Source organism: Neolamprologus multifasciatus, chromosome 4 (assembly GCF_963576455.1).
Source record: "Neolamprologus multifasciatus chromosome 4, fNeoMul1.2, whole genome shotgun sequence".
Classification (NCBI taxonomy): domain Eukaryota; kingdom Metazoa; phylum Chordata; class Actinopteri; order Cichliformes; family Cichlidae; genus Neolamprologus; species Neolamprologus multifasciatus.
Genome location: NC_140442.1, coordinates 30,422,298 through 30,445,516, shown reverse-complemented (window position 1 = coordinate 30,445,516; position 23,219 = coordinate 30,422,298). Strand labels below are relative to the sequence as shown.

At 42.4% G+C, this 23,219-nt stretch overlaps 1 protein-coding gene across 6 annotated transcripts in view; it reads right to left on the bottom strand.

Moving 5' to 3' along the window:
• Positions 1 to 3,866: 3,866 nt before the first annotated feature.
• The window catches only part of caskin1 (CASK interacting protein 1), a 123,562-nt gene continuing 104,209 nt past the window's right edge, over positions 3,867 to 23,219 (bottom strand). For 4 of the 6 annotated variants that reach the window (XM_085157043.1, XM_085157045.1, XM_085157047.1 and 1 more), the window contains 9 exons: positions 21,132 to 21,242; positions 19,005 to 19,106; positions 18,684 to 18,822; positions 17,015 to 17,158; positions 15,188 to 16,386; positions 14,773 to 15,078; positions 12,068 to 12,662; positions 11,309 to 11,813; positions 3,867 to 8,858 (listed from right to left, as the gene is read on the bottom strand). In XM_085157043.1, the coding sequence (XP_085013169.1) occupies positions 8,762 to 8,858; positions 11,309 to 11,813; positions 12,068 to 12,662; positions 14,773 to 15,078; positions 15,188 to 16,386; positions 17,015 to 17,158; positions 18,684 to 18,822; positions 19,005 to 19,106; positions 21,132 to 21,242 (3,198 nt within the window). In that variant the 3' untranslated portion in view covers positions 3,867 to 8,761. The remainder of the gene's footprint in view (positions 8,859 to 11,308; positions 11,814 to 12,067; positions 12,663 to 14,772; positions 15,079 to 15,187; positions 16,387 to 17,014; positions 17,159 to 18,683; positions 18,823 to 19,004; positions 19,107 to 21,131; positions 21,243 to 23,219) is intronic. The other 2 variants (XM_085157044.1, XM_085157046.1) reach the window with 2 other exon arrangements.

The window sequence follows — 23,219 nt, the reverse complement described above, 5'->3', positions numbered from 1 at the left end:
GCGTTCGTCTGGTTTATTTGATGAAATAAAGCACGAAAGGACTTGAGGAGCAAATGATCGGAATCCTTTTGGAAAACGTTGCTAAATTAAATGAAAAACTTGAGTTACATGTAAACTGTTGTTACTGTGTTTTGAGTCGTAACTAGAGCAGAAAGGGAGGCTGTGACCACATATCAGATTGGGGTCATTTCTCGTTGGTCTAAGACCATGAGAGTGTTCACCAGCAGAGGTGTGACCCCTATAATGTTGAGCCTGTTTAGCTGTTTTTGCTGTAAAGTGTCATAAAATCAGCTGTTTTTCAGAACTACTTCTTCCAACATGTGGTCGTTGCTTTTGCTTTACTGTCATCAGGGACTAATAACAGCAAAACACAAATGAAATTAAAACTTTTACAGTTTTTACTGAATAAGGACGAGAACGTACATGAATAAAAGATCTAGAATAGCCAATTTGACCTATGAACTGTAAAACTCACCGTGCTCTGCCTGCACAAGCCTTAAATTCCTGGTTTTTCAGCTGTTGGAAGAGGGCTGGACAGCGTATGTTTGCAGAAGGATGACAAATCATATATGGAATAAAAAAAACATGCAATAAAACACTAAAAACACAACAAAAATACTAATAATTTTCAAATACACAAGCAAAAAATGTCATTTTTCTGTATAGCTCCATAGCACTCACTATGGAGTTGCTGCTTACAGGAAATATCAGGATTTTTTTTTTTTTAGATTGCACAAACTGTTCAAGAGTTACTATAGTTTCAAGAAATGTTGAAAAAACCTGTCGGGTTAGGGCATGTGCAGGTGTCCTGCAGGTCCTTGATCCATCACAGCTGATTTAAATGGCTAAATTACCTCCTCAACATGTCTCCTGGTAATTAACTAATCATGTGATTCAGGTGTGTTGACCCAGGGTACGTCTAAAACCTGCAGGATACCTGCCCTGGGTTAGGGGATAAAGGGTGAGCTGGGATGGTCCTCATAACTGTGTCTATAAAAGAATTATAAAAATTACAGTCCAACCTGCAATCGCTCTCAGGCAGACTAAGGTTATGATCGCTGTGTAATTTATAAAGGTAGACAGGCTTCACACATGTTGCAATCAGTCTGTGCTGGTGTGCACAACTCATGTGCAATGTGTCACTTTGCAGGAGGAGGCTTGAGTCAGCTGGTTGCCAACAGTAGGGCTGCCACGAACGATTATTTTGATAGTCGACTAGTCACCGATTATTTTAGCGATTAGTCGACTAATCAGATCATCATCCATTGGATGTAAAACGTACAGCTTATTGCACCAGCAGCATCTGCTCTTATATAACTATCATTAGCTTACAGCTTTAAGTGTTTAAGGTATGTGCTAACTAAAAATAAAGACAAGATGATAGTTTATTAAATTTTAATGAAATTTGCAGATTGTTTCGGTGAAGTTAATAAACTCCTTGCTATCTCAAATATAACAGGACACCAGAGTAAATTCTCCAGCATCTCACACTTCTGATAATCAGCTGTCTGCTTGATGTTTATTCAGCTGTGTAAAAACTATAACTTTAATCTCAGCCAAACCGATTTACTCAGGAACAAATAAAATACTGAAAAAAGCCAAACAATAACATTTTTAAGTTATCTAAGTGACTTATATATCATGTTTAACCTGAGTAGCGAAAGACGGCGGTGGGTTTGAAAACGATTTGCGGGAGTCCGGTGTTCTCACGGACTCTAGTGAGCCTAGCCCCCGGCTAGCTATCGAGCTAGTGGGTAACAGACGTCTCCGAAAACGTCAGAGCGCTTTTGAAAATATGTGGTGTCTTGATAAACTGAGCAGATATTTGAGGTTTACACAGCTACATTCTCGCCTGAAAATATGTTAAACGTTTATTTTGTGACCCAGAAAGAATAATAAGAGTAATATTAAAACTAACTAGCTGCCGCCATTGTTGGAAACTGAGCTGGGCTGCGCTATGAATTCTGGGACAGAGCTTCTTCTTCTTCTGGGTTTAACGGCAGCTGGCATCCTTGTACATGCAGTGCTGCCATCTTCTGTTTCAGTCCGTAATTACACTCTTAAATCCTACTGCTTAGTGACCCTGTGCACGAGAAAATGCTAACTTCCTGGTTTGAGACCGGATGTGGGGTTGTACATTTCCGGTAGCTTTACTTTGCGGTCAATCGCTACTGCGAAGATATACTCCAAAATTGATGTCCAAAACTCGAAAACGGAAAGATCGCGTTAAGTTACAAAGAGGAGAAGGTGGGAACACTCACCACTGTTGTGTCATAAAAATCTAATGATCAATTTTGACGTTTAAAGAGTTTAGATCGATCAGTTGTTTACATCATTAAACACAAGCAGAACTGCATCACCCCATGCAGAAGACACATCGTCCACATTCAGAAGCACATCTCTGTATAGTGACTGGTCTTATGATTTAAACAGGCAAATGTTCAGCATTCAAACTACAGGTGAACAATAGTCAAACCAGATGTTTTCCCCGTTATGTCGATATCAGCTAGTCAAGTACACACCTACACAGCATGTTAACAAACCGTGAAAAAAAGCCACACAAAAAATTAATGATTGCTGGTAACGGTTTCTACACATTAGTATTTACGAAGGGTATGTTGTGACTTACCCTCAAAATTACAGCGGTCCCTCGCTATAACGCGGTTCACCTTTCACCTCGCTGTTTCGCAGATTTTTTAGTGCAAGTTTGCATGCTTTTTTACGTCCTGCGTCCTGATCGCTGCAGACGATCTCCTCCGTCTCTCCTGTACAGTACAGAATCGCTGCATCTATCGCTAGCAGTGTGACTCTGAAGTGCAGTGCTGTATGTCCACGATGTACACAAAACGTTTTGCACCGTCAAAAAATAAAATTGGCTACTTGATTTCACCTATCACTGGTTATTTTTAGAACATAACACCCGCATAAACGAGGGACAGCTGAGAAATATAACATTTGAATCCATTTTCTCTTTTCCCCTGAGGCGTGGGGGAAAAATATTGACAAGTCGATGAACATCATTTACAGATATATTGGGTAAATGCCCGAGACATCTATAGAAATGTAAATCGCCGCTTTATTTATTTATTTGCTTAACTTGTTTTGGACCGTAAACAGGGTGCGAATAGGACACCGGAAACAAAGCTCCCCACAGGAGTTTCCGCACCGGAAGTAGCATATGCTAACGTGCACATAGTCAATTCCTGTGTCTTTTGTGATCTTACAAAGCTTCAAGCGACATGTCGACTATTAAATCAGTCGTCGACGATTTTAATAGTCGACGTAATCGTGACTAGTCGACTAATCGTGGCAGCCCTAGCCAACAGGTTGTATTCTGGTTATACTCCTCTACAGGGTTGCTGAGCATCTATTCGTTTTTGTAGTTAAATTGCTGTCATGCAACAACTACATCACAATTTGTGGAGGAATTTCTGGATTTCTATTTCAAATCTATAACAAAACAGACTCAATGCAAATAGTAAATGTGAATTTTTGCATTGGCAGACAGCAACAGATTTAGATTTTTATCAATGAATCACAGACTGACTCTAACTTGTTGCTGTCTTGAGTCACCTGGTCCTGGTCTTTGAAGCAACCATTTCAAAGGCATTAACATTTCAAATTTCACTGTCCAGTATTACGGTACTGTTATCTTTCAGAACAAGCGTGGATGTTCACCAGGCTTTACACAAGGTTGGATTAGGGTTAGAGGCTGAAAGGCTCATTACAATCAATCTTTTTTAATATTTTTGAAACATCTGCTAATTTTATAACGCCTCATGCGAATCATAAACAGCTACATTGTGCTCTGCAGAGACTCTCCTGTCACCAAGAAATAAAAATGCAAACACCACAAAAGGAGGCTGTGAAGTTTGTACAGAACATTTATTTATTCAGAGCAGATGGCCATAAGATGCAGTCACTGCAAGCACACCACTGTCCAGTCACTACAACACACACGCACTCCCACACACACAGATTTCACACAGTCAATAGCAGAGCAACACATGACACACTCTCTCAAGCATTCGCATACAGTCGCTGCAGAGCAGAGGAGACGCCACTCGGGTGTCTGTTCAGATAAGCACAGGCGGAAAATCAAATAAAAACAGTTTGGCTTCATCTTTTGTTAAGAAGAACAAGGGATGAAAAGTACTTCTTCTCCACAGCTTATTTGACCATCTGTGTGTGGGTTTTTTCACCTTAGTAGCCTCACCCCAACGCCCAAGTACCAAAACACACTTCAGAATAATTCCTACGATATGAAGGATGACCAAAATGAGACCTAAGGAAGGATTTAAAAAGGCAAACCTTTATCTCTGATATGATGGCGGATGAAAAAGCTGTAAGCTGCACACAGGTCAGCCAACCCTCAAAGGTCAGACCACCAAGCATCTGTGGATGTCACCACAATGACATCTAGTTTGTAATAACAGAGGACAGTTTGGTACAAGGTAAAGATAACTCAAGGGAAAAGAATGAAGAAATTAAATTTCATAGAAATATGCACCTACACATCTGGTGACAGCTGGCTCAATCACTTTCAGTAACAATTTACTTAACTAAGCTAAGGGAGTTCAGAAATATTTATGTGCTTAAGCCACATCTTTAGAAGATGTAAAAGAAATCGAGCCATTACTGTTTATGACAGGACTATTTGTTGTTGTCCATGTTTCGAGGGATATAGTGGGTTGGGATAGCTTTTTCACTCAAAGCTAGATCAGAAGATTGATACCACTCTCATGGCGTAGCTTAGCAGAACTACCTTCAGCTAACGGTTAGCATAATTAAGCAAACATTTTTTACACAGCGTACATTTGATGCAAAATATCACAAACTCTTAACAGGAATGAAATCTAACAGTGTTGCACACCTTTAAAATTTCAATTATGTAATTAGAAAAAACGTAGACAACAAAAAAGTTAACGATCATCAACCTGGAGATAGTTACAGCATGAAACTACCTCCGGCTGGTTGTTAGCCGCAGTTAGCAAATTTCTTACACTAAAGTTTTAGCTGGAATGAAACCCAAAGAGTCTCTTGCAAAGTCGAACTTGAACTTATATCTTATTGTTCAACTTTATAAGCAGTTTATATGATTATCTTCTTTTAATGAGTTCAAATTGAGCGGACAACATGTGAGACTGTGGTTTTCTGTTTAGCTTAGCTTAGCATTATGAATGTAAACTGTAAAAAAAGAACTACTCCTGCTATGTCAGAAGATAATTGTAGATATCACACATCGATTTTTGTACAAATTAAACAAATCAAATATTCCCTAGGAAGCTAGCTAGCTTTTCCAGAGAGTTTTCAGTCCTTTAATTTTAAGCAAACCTTAACTAACCAGCTGTTATCTGTGGCTTCACTCTGAAAGTGGCATTGATCCTCTCAGCTAACTGGGTAGAACCACGTTTATTTTCTAAAACTTTCTTAAACATTGTGATAATGTAAAACTTAACATGCTAACACAACAGATCCACAACATATTTCTTCACAAAAGCAGGAGAAGAAGCTAAAATGTAGGTATTTTTTTAAAACTGATTTTCTGTCATCCAAGCCAACTGCACATGGACTTCTGTACCCGGTGTGGTGCCAGGGGCTATTACAAACGGGGTTGGGGGGGACTCATATCCTTGAAGTGATTGGTCTGTCTTTAGATTGATGCAGTGGTAGCGGAGCTTCCATGAGGGTGCTTCCTAGAGTGAAATTCCTGGTTTTCAGAGAACCGGGGTTATGCTAGTAACTGTTTCATTCAGTCGGCTGAGTTTATGGATTAAAAATCACAACTCTGTGGTGCTGGGGAGGGCAGCACAATTTTCATACCAAGATATCAAGTAAGATGGCAAACTGGAAAAAGAGAGTGATGCCCTTATATTATACATATCCATCTACTGTATTGAAGTCAGACCAAAATCACAAAGCAAGGCACATGTTTCAAAGAAAAACAAAGACATTTAAAACTATACAAAAGATAACAAAACTGAACAAGAATTGCTTATACTATACACATCGCCACACCAGGACACATGTACACATGTAGGCGCAGAAAAAAACAATACAAAATAATAGTAATAATATTATTAATAATAATAAAAGAACACTTCCTGGAAACATCCCAACATGTTATCCTACAATGGTTCATCAGCTCAGACCACTTAAGCATGAAGAAGCAAACTGATTCAACACTCAGATTAGATCTGTTTACTTTAAAAATAGTCTTCAGAATGAAACACACTCATAAATACACTTCTTCTTATATATTTTTTTCAAATATCCATATATATATAATCTCTATGTGATCGTAATTTAAATACCACGACTATTCTCTGAGTTCTTATTCATTTATATAAACAGCGTGGCTGCTAACGTGCTGTGAAACCTTGATTTTCTTAATGGGCAGAGGTGCAGTTAGAATCTCAGTATTGCGCCAACTTCTGGTTTGAGGAGCTGCACTCGAAACAAACCACCAGGCTTCACACATCTCTGCCGCCACTTGCTCCAATCGAATACTTTTTATATTTTCATCCCATGTACACGGTGTGATCGCACCGTGTAGTAACCATGGTAATGCCGATTGCAATGGTGGTGATGTAGATTGTCATGGCAACATAGGGTGGGTGTTTGGGAGTGTGTGGGACAAGAGCAATAGAAAGGTTGTCCGTGGAAGGGAGCGTGTTAGCTTAGTAAAGGAGTAGTACCTTAAGACCTTAACAGGTTAAATGCAGGTATTTTGTCATGAATATTAGGAATTCAGTGGAAAATCATTGACTAAAGGCAGTCTGCAGACTCAGCTAGACTGTATCTTTTTTTATTGGCCAACACAGTGAATCAAAGTAGTTTTTATAGAGGTTTTATCAAAAGAAAAAGAGGCTTTAATAGCAGATAGTTTAATCAAATATCTAGATCGAATGAAAACACCTTTGTGTAATTGACTTTACAGGTACATTTAAAGTTACACTTTTGCTTTTCCCGCTGTGGCGTGTCTGCTATGTAAAAGGGCTGCGGACACAAGGATGTTGTCGAGTCACAACGAAGTTCAGTACAGCTGTAAATCTGATGGCTTCAGACTGAGTGAAAAGGCGTGAAGTAGAATTCCCACATTAAGATCAGAGAGGAGAGAAACAGCTGGAAGAAGCTCGGCCCGGGGAGTAAAACTCTCGTCATAATCAATAATCACAATTCACAGCACGAAGCACGGCGGTGGCAGTATCATGCTGTGGGGGCATTTATAAATGACATATCTGTTTTCAAATACTTGTTTTTAGTTTTTTCAGTTAATAAGTGTTGGAAAAAACCTCTATAGACTCTACTCTGACTCTGCATTGGACAGATTGAATGCACAGGGACTCCAAAATGGTATCAGGTGCTCTGTAGCAACCACTGCACAAAGCTGAAAATTAAACACATTGGGAAACCTGAAGTTTTTTGCAATATCTCTTTAGTCAGAACAAGTTTTTCATTGAGCTGAGTTGAGTTTGTGGCAAAGCTTTGACGTTCAGCTTCACTGTGGTGCTTGTGCTGCACTGTGCAAAGTACTTAGAAGCAGCTAAGACCAGTTTAAGCTTTGCTCACTTGCCTGACTCCACTGCCTTTACCTTACCTCACGAAATGCATGTAACCCTTTAACTCTCTGAGGTATGAGCCATCATAGGTGGAAGCCCTAACAGCCTCTAATCATGTGAACATGTCCTTTCCAAAATGAATTTGACCTACTTTGTCCCAAACACAACCTGCTGTACACTTGCTTTTGTTTTCTCCCTCCCCTTCTCTCTTTTTATTTTATTTATTAATTGTGCACGCTCCCTTGTGTACGTGTGTGTGTCTGTAATCAATCTGACTGCATTGTGCTTCTCCTGTGTGTGTGTGTGTGTGTGTGTGTGCAGGGTGATGACGAAGATGTGGCAGAGATGCAGCCAGGACAGGAAACACAATCTGATCCTGAAACACTCACATGCATGCATCTACCACCCTGTTCCTATTGCGCTCCTTCTCTCTCACGTGCACACAACACACAGACACACACAGACACACACACACACCTCAGGAGCTGAATAGTCTCGTTTTGGTCACGGATAAAAAAAATAAAATAAAATAAATAAAAATCCATCAAGTCATTTACATCATCACAACACCAGAGGTCACCATTCCACACAGAACCAAGACATCAAACCAAAGAGCTAAAGATTCATATTTATCGGTATATCATATATTACTGTGCTAATGCAGGACTTTTTCAGTAGATATAAACTCTCCATGCTTATAATGTACACATACCATACTATGATTCATTACACAGTTGGTTTTTCATTCTGTATTGGTTTTGTTTCTTTGCTCGCTTTGAGCAGAAGAGTTCTTTAAAGACTCACATTTTGAATGCAGTCTCCTTCTTTTTGTTGCATTTCTTCATCTCTCGTCATTTGTGTGTTTGTTCTATTTTCTCTCCTCCATCACTTGTCTTTGGTCCTTTCCCCAACCATTTCTCTTTTAGTCTCTCTATCTATTTCTCTTTCTTGCTCTCTCCTTCTCTTGCCAAGTCTGTGCGGGACTGCGGTGCTGCTCCGTTATCATCAGGAGACGAGAGGAAGAGGAGGGGATGGCGCAGCGACAGGCGGACGGACGGATGACAGGGAGGGGTGGAGGGGAATGATGAGAGAGAAGGATGAGGAGAAGGTGCGAGATAGAGAGACGTGTTGCCCGTTGTGCCAACTGAGTCACTTCTGATGCAGCGTTGCTAAGGAGACGCACCGGCTGGTTTCTGTAGTTACTCCAACATGGCGTCAAGCTGGTCGGCGAGGTCATCAAACATGCTGCCGATGTCGTCAAGGATGCTAACTGTGGTCTTCTGCTCGGCCACAGAGCTAGAGGCGCACACACACACACACACACACACACACACACACAGAACCACAAGTTTATTAACAATAAAAAGCAGAGACTAAAAACAATTATGTAAAGTTAGCTGCCCCTCCCTCAGCCTGAGTCTTCCTGTTAAACGTGAGTTTTTCCTTCCCACTGTTGCCAAGTGTTGACTCATAGGGTGTTGTCTGATTGTTGGGTTTTCTCTGTATTACTTTAGGTTGTTTTAAATTACAGTAGGCGACTGTTGTTGTGATTTGGTACTGTATAAATCAAACTGAACTGAAAGATGTGGGGCAGTCGTTTTTCAGCGTTGTGTATTTTAATGCAAATCAAGGATAACAATACTGCATATATGCAGCTTTGAGTAATAAGAGCTTCAAATTAACCTTTAAAATTATTTTTGAAGTGAGCAGGTCTTGAGTTCAGACAAAAACAGACTTCTCAGCATCACTTATGTCATTATTTATAATGACCCTGTGTCAGCAGAATGTGCCCTTTTTGTCTTGGTGGTCAAGAAACAAAAAAAGAAACATTCTAACACATCAACATTTTGTTTTTGTTATCATAAATGTCAACTTGGACAACATACGGTGAAAAAACAAATTAAAGTGTTGAGAAAAACACTGTAAATATTCAATTTTAGTTCAATTCAATTTTATTTATATAGCACCAAATTACAACAACCTCAAGGTACTTTACATTGTAAGGTAGACCCTACATTAATACAACAGAGAAAACCCAACAATCATTGACCCCCTATGAGCAGCACTTTGGCGACAGTGGGAAGGAAAATCTCCCTTTTAACAGGAAGAAACCTCCGGCAGAACCAGGCTTAGGGAGGGGCGGGGCCATCTGCTGTGATTGGTTGGGGTCTAATCTCAAAAGTAGAGATAGTGTCTGTCTCCTGAATCCAAACTGGAAGCTGGTTCCACAGAAGAGGGGCCTGAAAACTGAAGGCTCTGCCTCCCATTCTACTTTTAAATACTCTAGGAACAACAAGTAAGTGAGGAGCAGAATTTTCAATTCAATTAAACTGAATTTAACAGAGAGCCAATGAGGTGAAGCCAAAACAGGAGAAATCTGATCTCTTTCTAGTCCCTGTCAGGACTCTTGCTGCAGCATTTTGGATTAAGGACATGTCCTGGTCATGACTCCAAGATTCCTCACAGTGTTACTGGAGGCCAACGTAATGTCACCCAGTACAATAATGTCAGTTTTATCTGAATTAAGAAGCAGAAAGTTAGCAGCCATCCAGGTCTTTATGTCTTTAAGACATTCCTGCAGTTTAACTAATTGGTGTGTGTTATCTGGCTTCATGGACAGATAGAGCTGGGTGTCATCTGCATAGCAGTGAAAATGTATGCTATGTCTTCTGATAAGGAAGACGGGAAGCAGGAAAGGAAGCATGTATAATGTAAGCAGAACTGGTCCAAGCACTGAACCTTTGGAACTTCATAATTAACCTCAGTGTGCGACGATATGAGATGATTTAATAGTAAATAAATATAAATATGCTTCCTGGTCCCATCTCTGGATAGTCACGTTTTGGGGGGTTTAATAAATTTGGCCAGATTTCTACAAATCAAATGAGAGCTGATTCATTCAGGGCGGATGGATGCCCTGAATGGACCAATCACAGCAGATGGCCCCGCCCCTCCCTGAGCCTGGTTCTGCTGGAGGTTTCTTCCTGTTAAAAGGGAGTTTTTCCTTCCCACTGTCGCCAAAGTGCTTGCTCATAGGGGGTCATATGATTGTTGGGTTTTTCTCTGTACCTATGAAGCGCCTTGAGGCAACTTTTGTTGTGATTTGGCGCTATAAAAATAAAATTGAATTGAACTGAATGCCGTCTCTACTAACACGACCAGGTTTCCCTCAGAAGTTTCCCAATTATCCCACATCGTTTTGTTCCCTGACTGCCAAGACTTGCCTGGAGTTACAGTTAGGGCTAGGGTCACTATCGATGATGACCCAGACCTCAGAGGGTTAACAGAGCATGAAGTCTTTTCTCCAACTGTGATACATTAAAAACAAATGGAAATGGAAAAAGAGAGAGCATTGTATTTCAGTGTACTGCTAGTGATGCTGTGATCACAGGCGTAGGTACATTTCCACCGAATGGTGCAGGATTATATTATTATTATTGTGCAAGAAGATTTCATCTATAGTTGTACTTCAGCTGCAAAGGCCTTACGTGTTTGAACTCTCCGCATAAATCCTCACAACCTATGTTGAGTGGATGCTAGTTTTCAGTCCCTTAGACTGTAGCTTGTTTTGCTGATGCTGTACAGTCCACTGATCTCACTTGATGAGATTAATCCGTAGTAGACACTTGTAGAGGGTTCATATCATCACCTACTGAAGGACAACGTTCCAGATGCTTCTGTGTGGCTAACCATTGTTAACAGCATGACTGTGTGTGTGTGTGTGTGTGTGTGTGTGTGGTCCTTACTCTTCCTGTCGTAGTATTTTATCCTCCACGGCTTGCAGAGCAGCAGCCAGCGAAGCGCTTGTTTCCTCCAACTTCTGGTGCACCAATGAATCCACTCCGAACTCTGTTGTCGTGGCGGCTGGCGCCGTGACTCCGCCCCCTGACATCCCGCTGTCCACTGACACCCCCCCGATGGAGGATCGTGGGGGTTTGACAGGCGGAGGGGTTGGGCTGGGAGTGGCAGGAGTCTGAGGTGTCTGTGGTGTGGTGGGTGTCTGTGGTGTGTGGGGACTCTGGGAGGAAGGGCTCGTCGGTTTGGCGTTCGGCGGGCTAGGAGTGTTAGATGGGGGGAAGGAGGGTGGTGAACTGGTCTGTCGGGCCACTGCAGAGTGCTGCTTGGGCGGGGCAGAGGCTGGGGTCGACAGTGCGGGGCCAGTTACGGAGTGGATGAGCTTGGCTGGTTTGGGCGCTGTGGGTGGTGGCGCTGGTTTGGGTGAAACTGGTGGAGGGATCTTCTTTCCTTCCACTACACAGAGAGCAAACAGAAAGACTGGATCAGCTGAAAATACGCTGTTTTCTCTTATAAACATTCTCTAACACTGGCTGATACGGGCCTATAACGTTGTTTGAAACCCCCTCTAGCACCGATAAGCTTTGACTGACCGGGTAGCATGAAATACTCTTTACTCGTACTTTTCATCACTGTTTTTTTGCTTCAACTTCCTGAAGGGCATTTGGAATTAATATGTACACAAAACACCCAAAATCCACTGTGTTTACCTGGACTTCCAGGTGTCCCCGGACCTGGTAGGGGTACTCGTTTGTTGGATACAGGCTGCGGTGGGGTCTGAGGTCCTCCCTGTCTCTTTATCTGTGCCACTACAGGTTTGGGGGAGACTGGAGGCTTTGGTTTCCTCACAGGACCACCTTCATTTGCCACTGGGGCTCCTTGGTCCAAGCTGTCCCTGCGAGGAGCAGCAGTCACTTGTGGTTGTGTTTGAGGTTGAGGTTGAGGTTGGGGTTGCGGTTGCTCGATCACTCCAGCATCAGACGCTGGGCGGCGTTTCACTGTGGCTGTGCCGTTCTGGTAGGGAACTGGCTGCGTGGTGTTTGGCTGCCCGCTGTTCGCAGGCTCCCCGTTGGCTGTGGCCAGCTCTGCGTAGCCCTCGGGCTCTTTGTCGCGGCTCTTGGGTCGTCGCTTGACGGTGGATGACTCTTGAAGGGTGAAGTCAGAGCCGTTGGTGTGGGGCTTGGAACTGCGGGGTCGTCGTTTTAAGGTCGCCGTGGCTTCAACATTGGAGATGTCCTCCTGGGCGTAGCTGCCGTCTCCCTGGTGACCCTCGCCGTCACCCTGCAGACATACACAAAATACACACTAACGGAAAATTCATACATTCATGATAAGGGGTCATTTTTGCACAGTCAAAAAACACTGACAAAGATAAATGGATAAGACAAATAAAGCTTACAGAACACAGAAGCTTGACTATGGATTTGCAATACGTTAGAGCACATTAGCTTTAGCACATTACATTACATAGATAATGCAAAAGCAAGATAGGTAGGTAGGTAGATAGATAGATAGATAGATAGATAGATAGATAGATAGATAGATAGATAGATAGATAGGTAGGTAGGTAGGAAGGTAGGTAGGTAGGTAGGTAGGAAGGTAGATAGATAGATAGATAGATAGATAGATAGATAGATAGATAGATAGATAGATAGATAGGTAGGTAGGTAGGTAGGTAGGTAGGTAGGTAGGTAGGTAGGTAGGAAGGTAGATAGATAGATAGATAGATAGATAGATAGATAGATAGATAGGTAGATAGATAGATAGATAGATAGATAGATAGATAGATAGATAGATAGGTAGGTAGGTAGGAAGGTAGGTAGGTAGGTAGGTAGGTAGGAGGGTAGATAGATAGATAGATAGATAGATAGATAGATAGATAGGTAGGTAGGTAGGTAGGTAGGAAGGTAGATAGATAGATAGATAGATAGATAGATAGATAGATAGATAGATAGATAGATAGATAGATAGGTAGGTAGGTAGGTAGGAAGGTAGGTAGGTAGATAGATAGATAGATAGATAGATAGATAGATAGATAGATAGATAGATAGATAGATAGGTAGGTAGGTAGGAAGGTAGGTAGGAAGGTAGGTAGATAGATAGATAGATAGATAGATAGATAGATAGATAGATAGATAGATAGATAGATAGATAGATAGGTAGGTAGGTAGGTAGGTAGGAAGGTAGGTAGGTAGATAGATAGATAGATAGATAGATAGATAGATAGATAGATAGATAGATAGGTAGGTAGGTAGGAAGGTAGGTAGGAAGGTAGGTAGATAGATAGATAGATAGATAGATAGATAGATAGATAGATAGATAGATAGATAGATAGATAGATAGATAGGTAGGTAGGTAGGTAGGTAGGTAGGTAGGAAGGTAGGTAGGAAGGTAGATAGATAGATAGATAGATAGATAGATAGATAGATAGATAGATAGATAGATAGATAGATAGATAGGAAGGTAGGTAGGAAGGTAGGTAGGAAGGTAGGTAGGAAGGTAGGTAGATAGATAGATAGATAGATAGATAGATAGATAGATAGATAGATAGATAGATAGATAGATAGATAGATAGATAGGAAGGTAGGTAGGAAGGTAGGTAGGTAGGTAGGTAGATAGATAGATAGATAGATAGGTAGGTAGGTAGGTAGGAAGGTAGATAGATAGATAGATAGATAGATAGATAGATAGATAGATAGATAGATAGATAGATAGATAGGAAGGTAGGTAGGAAGGTAGGAAGGTAGATAGATAGATAGATAGATAGATAGATAGATAGATAGATAGATAGATAGATAGATAGATAGATAGATAGATAGATAGATAGATAGGAAGGTAGGTAGGAAGGTAGGTAGGTAGGTAGGTAGGAAGGTAGATAGATAGATAGATAGATAGATAGATAGATAGATAGATAGATAGATAGATAGATAGATAGATAGATAGGAAGGTAGGTAGGAAGGTAGGTAGGAAGGTAGATAGATAGATAGATAGATAGATAGATAGATAGATAGATAGATAGATAGATAGATAGATAGATAGATAGATAGATAGATAGATAGATAGGTAGATAGATAGATAGATAGATAGATAGATAGATAGATAGATAGGTAGATAGATAGATAGATAGATAGATAGATAGATAGATAGATAGGAAGGTAGGTAGGAAGGTAGATAGATAGATAGATAGATAGATAGATAGATAGATAGATAGATAGATAGATAGATAGATAGATAGGAAGGTAGGTAGGAAGGTAGGTAGGAAGGTAGATAGATAGATAGATAGATAGATAGATAGATAGATAGATAGATAGATAGATAGATAGGAAGGTAGGTAGGAAGGTAGGTAGGAAGGTAGATAGATAGATAGATAGATAGATAGATAGATAGATAGACAAACATATATATTGATAGCTACCTGTCCTTCTCCTTCTCCTCGACCTTGGCGGCGGATGGTCAGACTTCCCTCCTCTGCAAAAGGCAGATTCTCTGAAGAGCTGCCACTACCTCCTGAGCTGGGGTGGGGTGAGGATGGAGGTTGGGGTGAGGAGGAATTAACAGGAGGAGGGGAGGATTCAGGCTGGGTGGAGGGAGAGGGGAAGGTCAAAGGAGTTGGCTGGTCGCGCCTTGCAGCAGCCACAAGCTCACTGACGGGGCCGCTGATGGTCCGTCGTCGGTTTACCACCTCACCGTCCAGACCAATGGCATCGCGTGTTTTTCCCACCTGTTGAACGCACAACAACCATATTCCACTTAGTGCTTACAGCACACATATGAATACATAAACATATATGTAGTGTTATGTTAGAGAAATGAAGTTCTGTATACATTACCTGCAAAAAGTTCTTCTGCAATGCCATGCCTTTGGCTCCTCCCCCTATAGAAGACATCTCTAACATGGCGGCAATGCTCCTCACGCTGCCAACGCTGCTCGTCTCCACGGCAGCTGTCTCCACGGACACCCCCAGGTCGCTGGCCCGCCGTTGTTGGTAGTAAGGCACATCCAGCATCCCCCCAGTAGTGGTGAGCGTATTTGGCTGTGTGTTGGCTTCTGTCAGGTTGGAGTTGGAGGTGGAGATGGCTGAGCTGGAGCGTTTGGGCGGTGGTGGGGGTGGGCCTTTTTTCTTCTGACGGAGAGCAAACGACTGGCTCTGGTTTCGGTTGGCGCCCTTTTCCTGATTGCGTACGGAGTGACTACGGCTGACTCGGTGTGTTACTGTGGCGTATTTCCCTCCTTCCGCTCTCACAGCGGCTGAGCTCTGGCTTACAACGTCAGCTTCTGCTTCTCCTCCACCCCCTCCTCTTCCTCCTGCTCTCTCATCGCACTCGCTATCTGAGACAGGGTATCGGTTCAGCGTGTGAGCGCGTCTATTCTGGACGGACGAGTTCTTTGGTCCTTCTTCCTCTGCTAACTCTGCCTCTGGTGGGAGACACAGGACCGGGACTTGCTGACTCTCCCTGACCTCCATCGGCTGCATCTGCGGGTGGTGCTGAGGGTGAGGGTGAGCCTGGTGCTGCGGCTGCATTTGAGGTTGCTGCTGCTGGGGCTGAAGCTGACACGGGGCTCCGCGATGGGTTGGAGACTGAGGAGGATGTGAGCGCGGTGACTGAGGTCTTTCCCCCTGGATGAACTGTGGGGATGGCTTGGGCTTGGCCTGTGGGGAAGACGAGCTCTGCACAGACGACGTGGACGAGGAGGAAGAGGTCCTGGTCTTGGTAGGAGTGTGTGGGGGTGTGTAGGGAGGTGCAGGCTGCGAGTGAGAATGAGAGTGACGATGTTTGCCTTGTGAGGATACACTGCCTCGGTGAGAGGACGTGCTTCCCTGGCTGCTCTGCTGCCTCATAGTCCGGGCCTCCTTCTTAGGTGGCCCACCTCCACCTCCTCCTCCGCCTGTAAGCACCTCATCGTGGTCTTTGCTGAGGCTGCGTGTTCGCTGAGCTTTGACCTCCTGAACTGGCTGGGTCATTGCACTCTGTAGCTCAGTGCTCAGCTCGCTGTCCTGGAAGGTGCTCATTTTGGGAGACATGACCTCTGAAGAGAGACAAAGACAAACTCAGATGAAGATAAATGAAACTCTTTATCTCACAAAAGGTTTATTAAGTAAATGAAACTCAGATGAAATGCTTTACCACTGTTACACAGCAGTTGCTTTCAATCTAGTAGCTTCATTATGCAAACAGCATGAGCTCTTAACTACTCTCAGATTTGGTCTAGTGTCAAAAATAAAGATGCTTACTAGACTTTCATTCAGGAAAGTCTAGTAAGTACTCAAAAATAAATAAAAATAAATAAATAAATACAGTCTTTATACAGTTGTATGAATCCACCTAGTGAAGGGAAAGTGAAGGGAAACTTCTGATATTTCCACAAGCTATCTGTAAAGTAAGTTAGGTGTCACAGATGTTAACAGATGTGCAAGATAGCCAAACCAACCAGTCTGAAAGCTGTGGTCTGATGGGGGACTTGAGATGGGCTCAAGGACTATCCACTGAGAACAAAGAAGAGTGGACCACCCGTCTATCTGACCAGCAGACGACCAAAGCAACTCTAACATGATTTATTTTTTTTACTGGTTTCACAATCAAATGAAACATACAGATAATTCCAATTAAAGATGGAGTTAAAACTGTACAGGCTGATTTTTCCTGAATGATCTCACCATCTGGGGGGGGACTATCCATCGACATGACTTCCTGCTGCTGCGTGATTGGTGGGGGCTTCTTTCGGAGGGAGCCCCGCCCATCTGAACTGCGCTGCATTTCAGCCAGCCGCTTCACCGCCAGCATTAGCTTTTTCTGGTGGCCTACAGCATTAACAAAGTGGAATTACAGTTTGGCATAACACAGGTAAGACAAGTCAAATTCACTGAAAATTAGTTTTGTCGTCAGTGCACTTTCCCTTAACTCCTGAACAGGAAAACTAAACCTGAGTAAGTGAGAAAACTGTAAGGCTACAGAAGCTAGCTTATCGCTAGCAGCTAACGCTACAGCTAACATGGTAACACTAACCAGTTTAGCTAGTAAATGTTTCATAGATGGGGAGGTGTGGACAGAGAACTTCTAATGTAACTCAGAACTCCCACTCTTTAGATGCTGGGTGTGATATTTTAAGTTTACTATATTTTTGTAGTCCAAAAAGGTCAGTTTCGTTATAGTTTTTTGGGTTAGGGGGGTTCATAGTGTAACAGTTGCTATTGTAATGCAGTGTATGACCACATGGCGGCGCCTCCTGTCTCATGACTGGTGTGTCACCCCCTTTTTGTTCTTCTTCGCACTCCTCCTGTAATGGATGCGCCCGTGTGTACGCGGACTAGTGTGCTCTTTAGTAATGTGTGGTAGTGGTAGCACTTTTATTTTTGATATTGTAAATAAATGAGTACTTTTGGAAAGTCAGAAGCTGTTGCTCATTCGCTATCCACCTGCACACCTCCGCGGCTGGCTTCATCTCCACCGCACGTTACAATAGGGGTCAAGATATTGAATAAAGCTCAAGTTTTGAGTGTAGTAAATTACCTTTCTTTGAATTTTAGGGATGCCACAGAACTGTAGAGCTACTGTAGCTTTTATTTCAGTCATGAAATGATTAGCAACAGAACATTTATAGCAGCAGCAATCCAGCTGCTTTTTTACAGATATCCTGTCGTAAACCCTTCATGCACCATTCAGCACCCAGAGGCAGAGTGCTAGTATTTTGGGGGAATAGTTAGCTTCCCTGTAAGAAAATCTAAAAGACGTCTTCATAATTCATCATTAACATATACTTCATGGCTTGGGTTTGTGCTCTGACATGCACTGTCAACTGTACGACCTTATATAGACAGGTGTGAGACAAATCATGTCCAATCAACTGAATTTAGTACAGATGGAGTCCAATCAGGTTCATCGTCTGACAGATGATCAGTGGAAGAAGGACACACCTGATCTCAATTTTGAGTGTCAAGGCAAACAAACTTTTTTCACTCATTATGGTGTATATGTAGAATTTTGAGATGAAAAATTAACTTAATTCATTTTGGAGTCTGTAACATGTCATCATGTGGAACAAGTGAAGCCCTGAGAATACTTCCCAAACTCTCTGCATATGCTTATATACGTATTCTGGCTTTAAGTCTGCATTTTAATCACTTCACTCCTTTATTTTTGAGTTTACTGGTTACTTTCATCTCTATTAAGTGCAGCTAACACACATAAAGCTATGCTCAAATGTGAATATTGGCCACATTATACGCCACATGCAGAGTCCTGTGATTAGTAGAGGATACTGTAGTTTAACTTTCATGTTTCACAGTAGAAAAACAAAACAAGCGCTGCATTGTTTGTTTGTCGTACCCAGTTTGGTGATGCCTATTTCCTGCAGGTCTTCCCAAGTGATGTCCGTGATGAAGTCGATGTTCTCGTAACCGTTCTGCACCAACATCTGGTGGTACTGGCTTAGACCAATAGAAGATAGCCATTCTCCTAGGCTAGCCTGTAGGAATGCCAGAAATAAGAGCGCTGAGCAGGCCAGGCAGTAGCTTGTAGCTTCCCATTGTAGCTCACAATATTAGCCCACAGGATGTCATGATCAACCAATCATAGTTTTGGCATAGCAATGACATACAAGCATCAATTAGACTGGTTTAAAAAGTCTGTGTGTGTGTGTGTACTCACAGGTTTATGCTCAGGCAGCCACTCTGTAACACTTAGCTTGTTAATCTCTGATGTTATCTTCTTTCTGTGACCTGGTTTAGTTATTCCAATAGCGGTCAGATCCTACACACACACAAACATGTAAGTAAGAAGCTGTGAGTATATGTTCAGGCTTTTTTATTCCACAAAGTACAAAAAATCTCCCCAAGTGCCCATCACTCTCTGTCGTTCTCTCTGTCTTCCACACTCACTCACACACAGAAGAAAATTTGCAACACAAGAGATGGCGTGATGTCTGATGAAGGCTTCTGTCGGCTAAAGGGAGAAGAGTGCAGATGTGTCAAACCCATAAGAAAAGCATGGCAAACAAAAGCAAATGTCTGCAGTGAAAGGAGGCGGCCAAAATTAAAAAACAGGCTGATCTGGTATGCAGACATGACCGCACTTTGATATAAAGACAGAAACATCACAGAGCGCTGCACAGCACCAGTGCTACATTTGACTTCAGTGCAATTCACTGGAAGTTGTTATGGACACCCGAGAACACACTTTTATACAACATTTACACCGCCACATACACTTGGCTGCATAAATCATTTTGTGGGACGAACCAGGAGACGAGGCCGCCGCTCAGCGACACATCTCTGAGGAGAAAAGCCCTTTAAGCCATCGCTAATCTGAGTCCCTTCAGCATGCACAAAGTGTGCATATATACACAAGTAATTTATGAACGCTATAAATTATGTTTTTAAGTGTGGCAGGGAGGGATTGTTCCTCAAAGCTAGCAGCAGCAGGAGCAGTGTTGGAGGTGAAGGGTCACAAAGTCGAACAGAAGTTCACTGAGATGGTTTTTGAATGTGTTAAATTTCTCTGCGTTCAACCGGCAGCTTAAAATGGAAACAACAAACACGTAAAAATACTATAGGTATCATCAAAGGAGGATTTTTGTCTTTTATGGACTTTGTTTTAAGATCTTGATTCTAACATTTAAACCAGAGCTTATTTTTAATTCATATTTAGGCTGAAGACAATATTTAAACACGAAAACATCAAATACTACTCAAAGGAGCTTGCAAAGAAAAGCGTCTGGACTTCTTTAAGTTGCTTGAAGACGTTTCACCTTCATCCGAGAAGCTTCTTCAGTTCTAAGGTCAAATGGTGGAGAGTCCCAGATATAAACCTAGTGGGAGTTTCCCCCCACAGAGGGACAAAAGGACCAAAAAGGACCCCACCTTATCATGCGAATGATAAGGTGGGGTCAGGTTTCACAATGAACTCACCTGAAACTCTGGCTGATTGGGACCCACACCCAGTTTCACACCTTGGCTCAGGCGATTAGAGGATCATCAGGGGGTCCTTTTGTCCCTCTGTGGGGGGAAACTCCCACTAGGTCTAAATCTGGGACTCTCCACCATTTGACCTTAGAGCTGAAGAAGCTTCTCGGATGAAGGTGAAACGTCTTCAAGCAACTTAAAGAAGTCCAGACGCTTTTCTTTGCAAGCTCCTTTGACTACGATGACCATCAAGTACTACATTTCCCCATACTGCAACTCTTTATTTGACATTCTCTTCTGAGTAAAAAGGAACTACTTTTAAAGGTCTACACATTAAGTACGACATACAACTTGCACTAAGTGACCACTAGGGTGTACCAAGAGCCACAGTACGCAGTAACATACAGTCGTCTTGTACTGGTTATTTTCTGTTTAACATTTTGCAAAAATAGGGGAACAAACAGCAAGATGACTCATGTCTCATTATCTTCATGGCCATTTTATGACCTTTCTTCAGGAGCTAAATGACAAACTTGAATACTGTGGGGCTGGTGAGAGCCCAGAGACTCAACAGTACGCGAGGGGTTCACACATTAAACCTTTTCTGGAGTCAGAGGGGGAAGGCAATACATGATCAAGGGAGGAGGAAAGTGAACGTAGGCAGGTGTGGCACGAGGCAGGGAAAGGCAGGTGGTTGGTTGAGTGGTTTAATTGTGCTCACTTGCGATTTTGTTTTGTAAAATAAATTATTTACATGCATATTGAAAACATCAAGGACAACACAAATCAAAGTCGTGCAGACTTGTTCTCATTGTGGTCCTTGGAGGTGCCTGCGACCTCTCTGGGAGTCAGGGTCAGGGTTTAGTTGCCTTACCTCCGGGGTCATTCGGCTAATGGTGGGCAAGTCATACCCAGCGCCCAGGAAGTTTGGAGCGTAGACCTGCAGCTGAAAGTCGCTCAGCCATTGGACAACGGCCTCTGAGCTCTACGGGAGAGAAGACAGGGGGCATGCGGTCACTGGCTCCATGTGTTTCTTCGACAGCCATTTTTTTTTCTCAGCAGGGCCAAGTAGGGCAAAAGAGGGGCTACATTTTAATGACCATAAAACTTCATATTGTGCCTGTCTTGTCATCTTCAGGGTGGTCCTAAGCTAATTCTTACACATTAATGGATGATTCAGCTGTATTATAAGCTGGCTGGCTACTGAAATAGCCCTGGACAGCCTGCCTTGGTCCTGCAGTGAAAACCAGGCTAAGGTTAGGAAGGGAAAACGTCCAGTCGACAGAATCTCAACTACTACAGAAGGTCAGATTAGCAACAACAGGCTAATCTGTATCTTACACTTTACAGCTGGAAAGCAGAGAAAAAACACAGTGTCTACTGTTTGTTTTGCACAGTGCTGCTAAAAAGGCGACGCCAGAAAACGCTGCTCTTAATTAGAAGCATGCACATTTGCTTTCGCACACTTCCCCCGATTTTCTGACTGATTGCATGTTAACTCAAAAACGTTAAAAATTCACATTACAAGTTCAGCTTTCTGTCCATGTTTTATCTGTGATTGGCGTCTGTTAGACTGGCAGATGTTAGCTAACCAGGACGCGACATGAAAAGTGGGAAGCCACTGAGGCCTGGAAATCCTGGGTGTGGGATGTAGCTTAGCATGCTAAACAACAGTCGGACTAGCAAATATTTCCCTCCTGTTTTACAGTGCAACAATAGCACAGGGTCAAAGACAGGCCTCTTACTGTTAAACGTAACTTTAAGCTAATCTTTGACTTCTTACGATGGCTACTGGAGTAACCAAGTGTTATTGTTTTTGAAATAACTAAAATAAATTTAGGTGATTTTGATACTTTATACAGATTTTAAGAAATTAGTTAGTGGCTTTAAAGAACTTCATTAAGTTTGATTAAATGTGTAGCAATAAAAGTTGGACAATGTGGGAAAGGTTATCAATGCTGTTATGTGGTGTGAATATTCCATGTGATTTGATATTGATCATGTAGGACAACTACAGGATACAGTTTTCTGCCTTGATAAGTTTGTTTATATGGTGTTATGATATGCATGCTCTCTATCTGTCACAGTAACTGTTATATTCATCAGTATGGCTGTACGCACAAGTCAGCACGTCTCTTTTCTCACGAGGATTCCCATGATGCATTGAGTTTTTCCTTTCCAGTCACCTTTCTCACTCACTATGTATTAACAGACCTCTCTGTATTGAATCGTATCTGTTATTAATCTCTGTCTCTCTTCCACAGCATGTCTTTATCCTGTCTTCCTTCTCTCACCCCAACCGGTCGCAGCAGATGGCCGCCCCTCCCTGAGCCTGGTTCTGCCGGAGGTTTCTTCCTGTTAAAAGGGAGTTTTTCCTTCCCACTGTCGCCAAAGTGCTTGCTCATAGGGGGTCATATGATTGTTGGGCTTTTCTCTGTATCTATGAAGCGCCTTGAGGCGACATTTGTTGTGATTTGGCGCTATATAAATAAAATTGAATTGAATTGAATTGAGGCTCATGTGTTGACTTCTATAAACTGGACCCAATCAAGACTGAACACCGTATCAATATATGGGGTGAGGGTCGAAGGAATAAAAACGCTGTGCAGTCCCAGGTAAATTTGTTGCTTGGTGACCTTCATTATGACCCAGACCTTTATTATGATGGTTAAAGTAGTGTCCTGCTGTGTGACAGCAGATGGAAAAGCAATCGGTCTAACTGGAAAACCACTGCTTGACTTCTTCCCACTCACACGCTGCTTTTCTTTAAACTCCCACATTCCTCCTGTCACTCTTGTTTTTCCATTCTTTCAGGCTCTTTCTCTCTTTTCCCGTAACCCTCCTGCTTCCTCAAAGTCCCTCAAGAACCACTGCCGTTCTTCCCATCGTTCTTCCCATCGTTCTTCCCATCATTCTTCCACGTTACCCGTCTAGGGAAGTATTGTGAAGCTGGGTGCAGAGG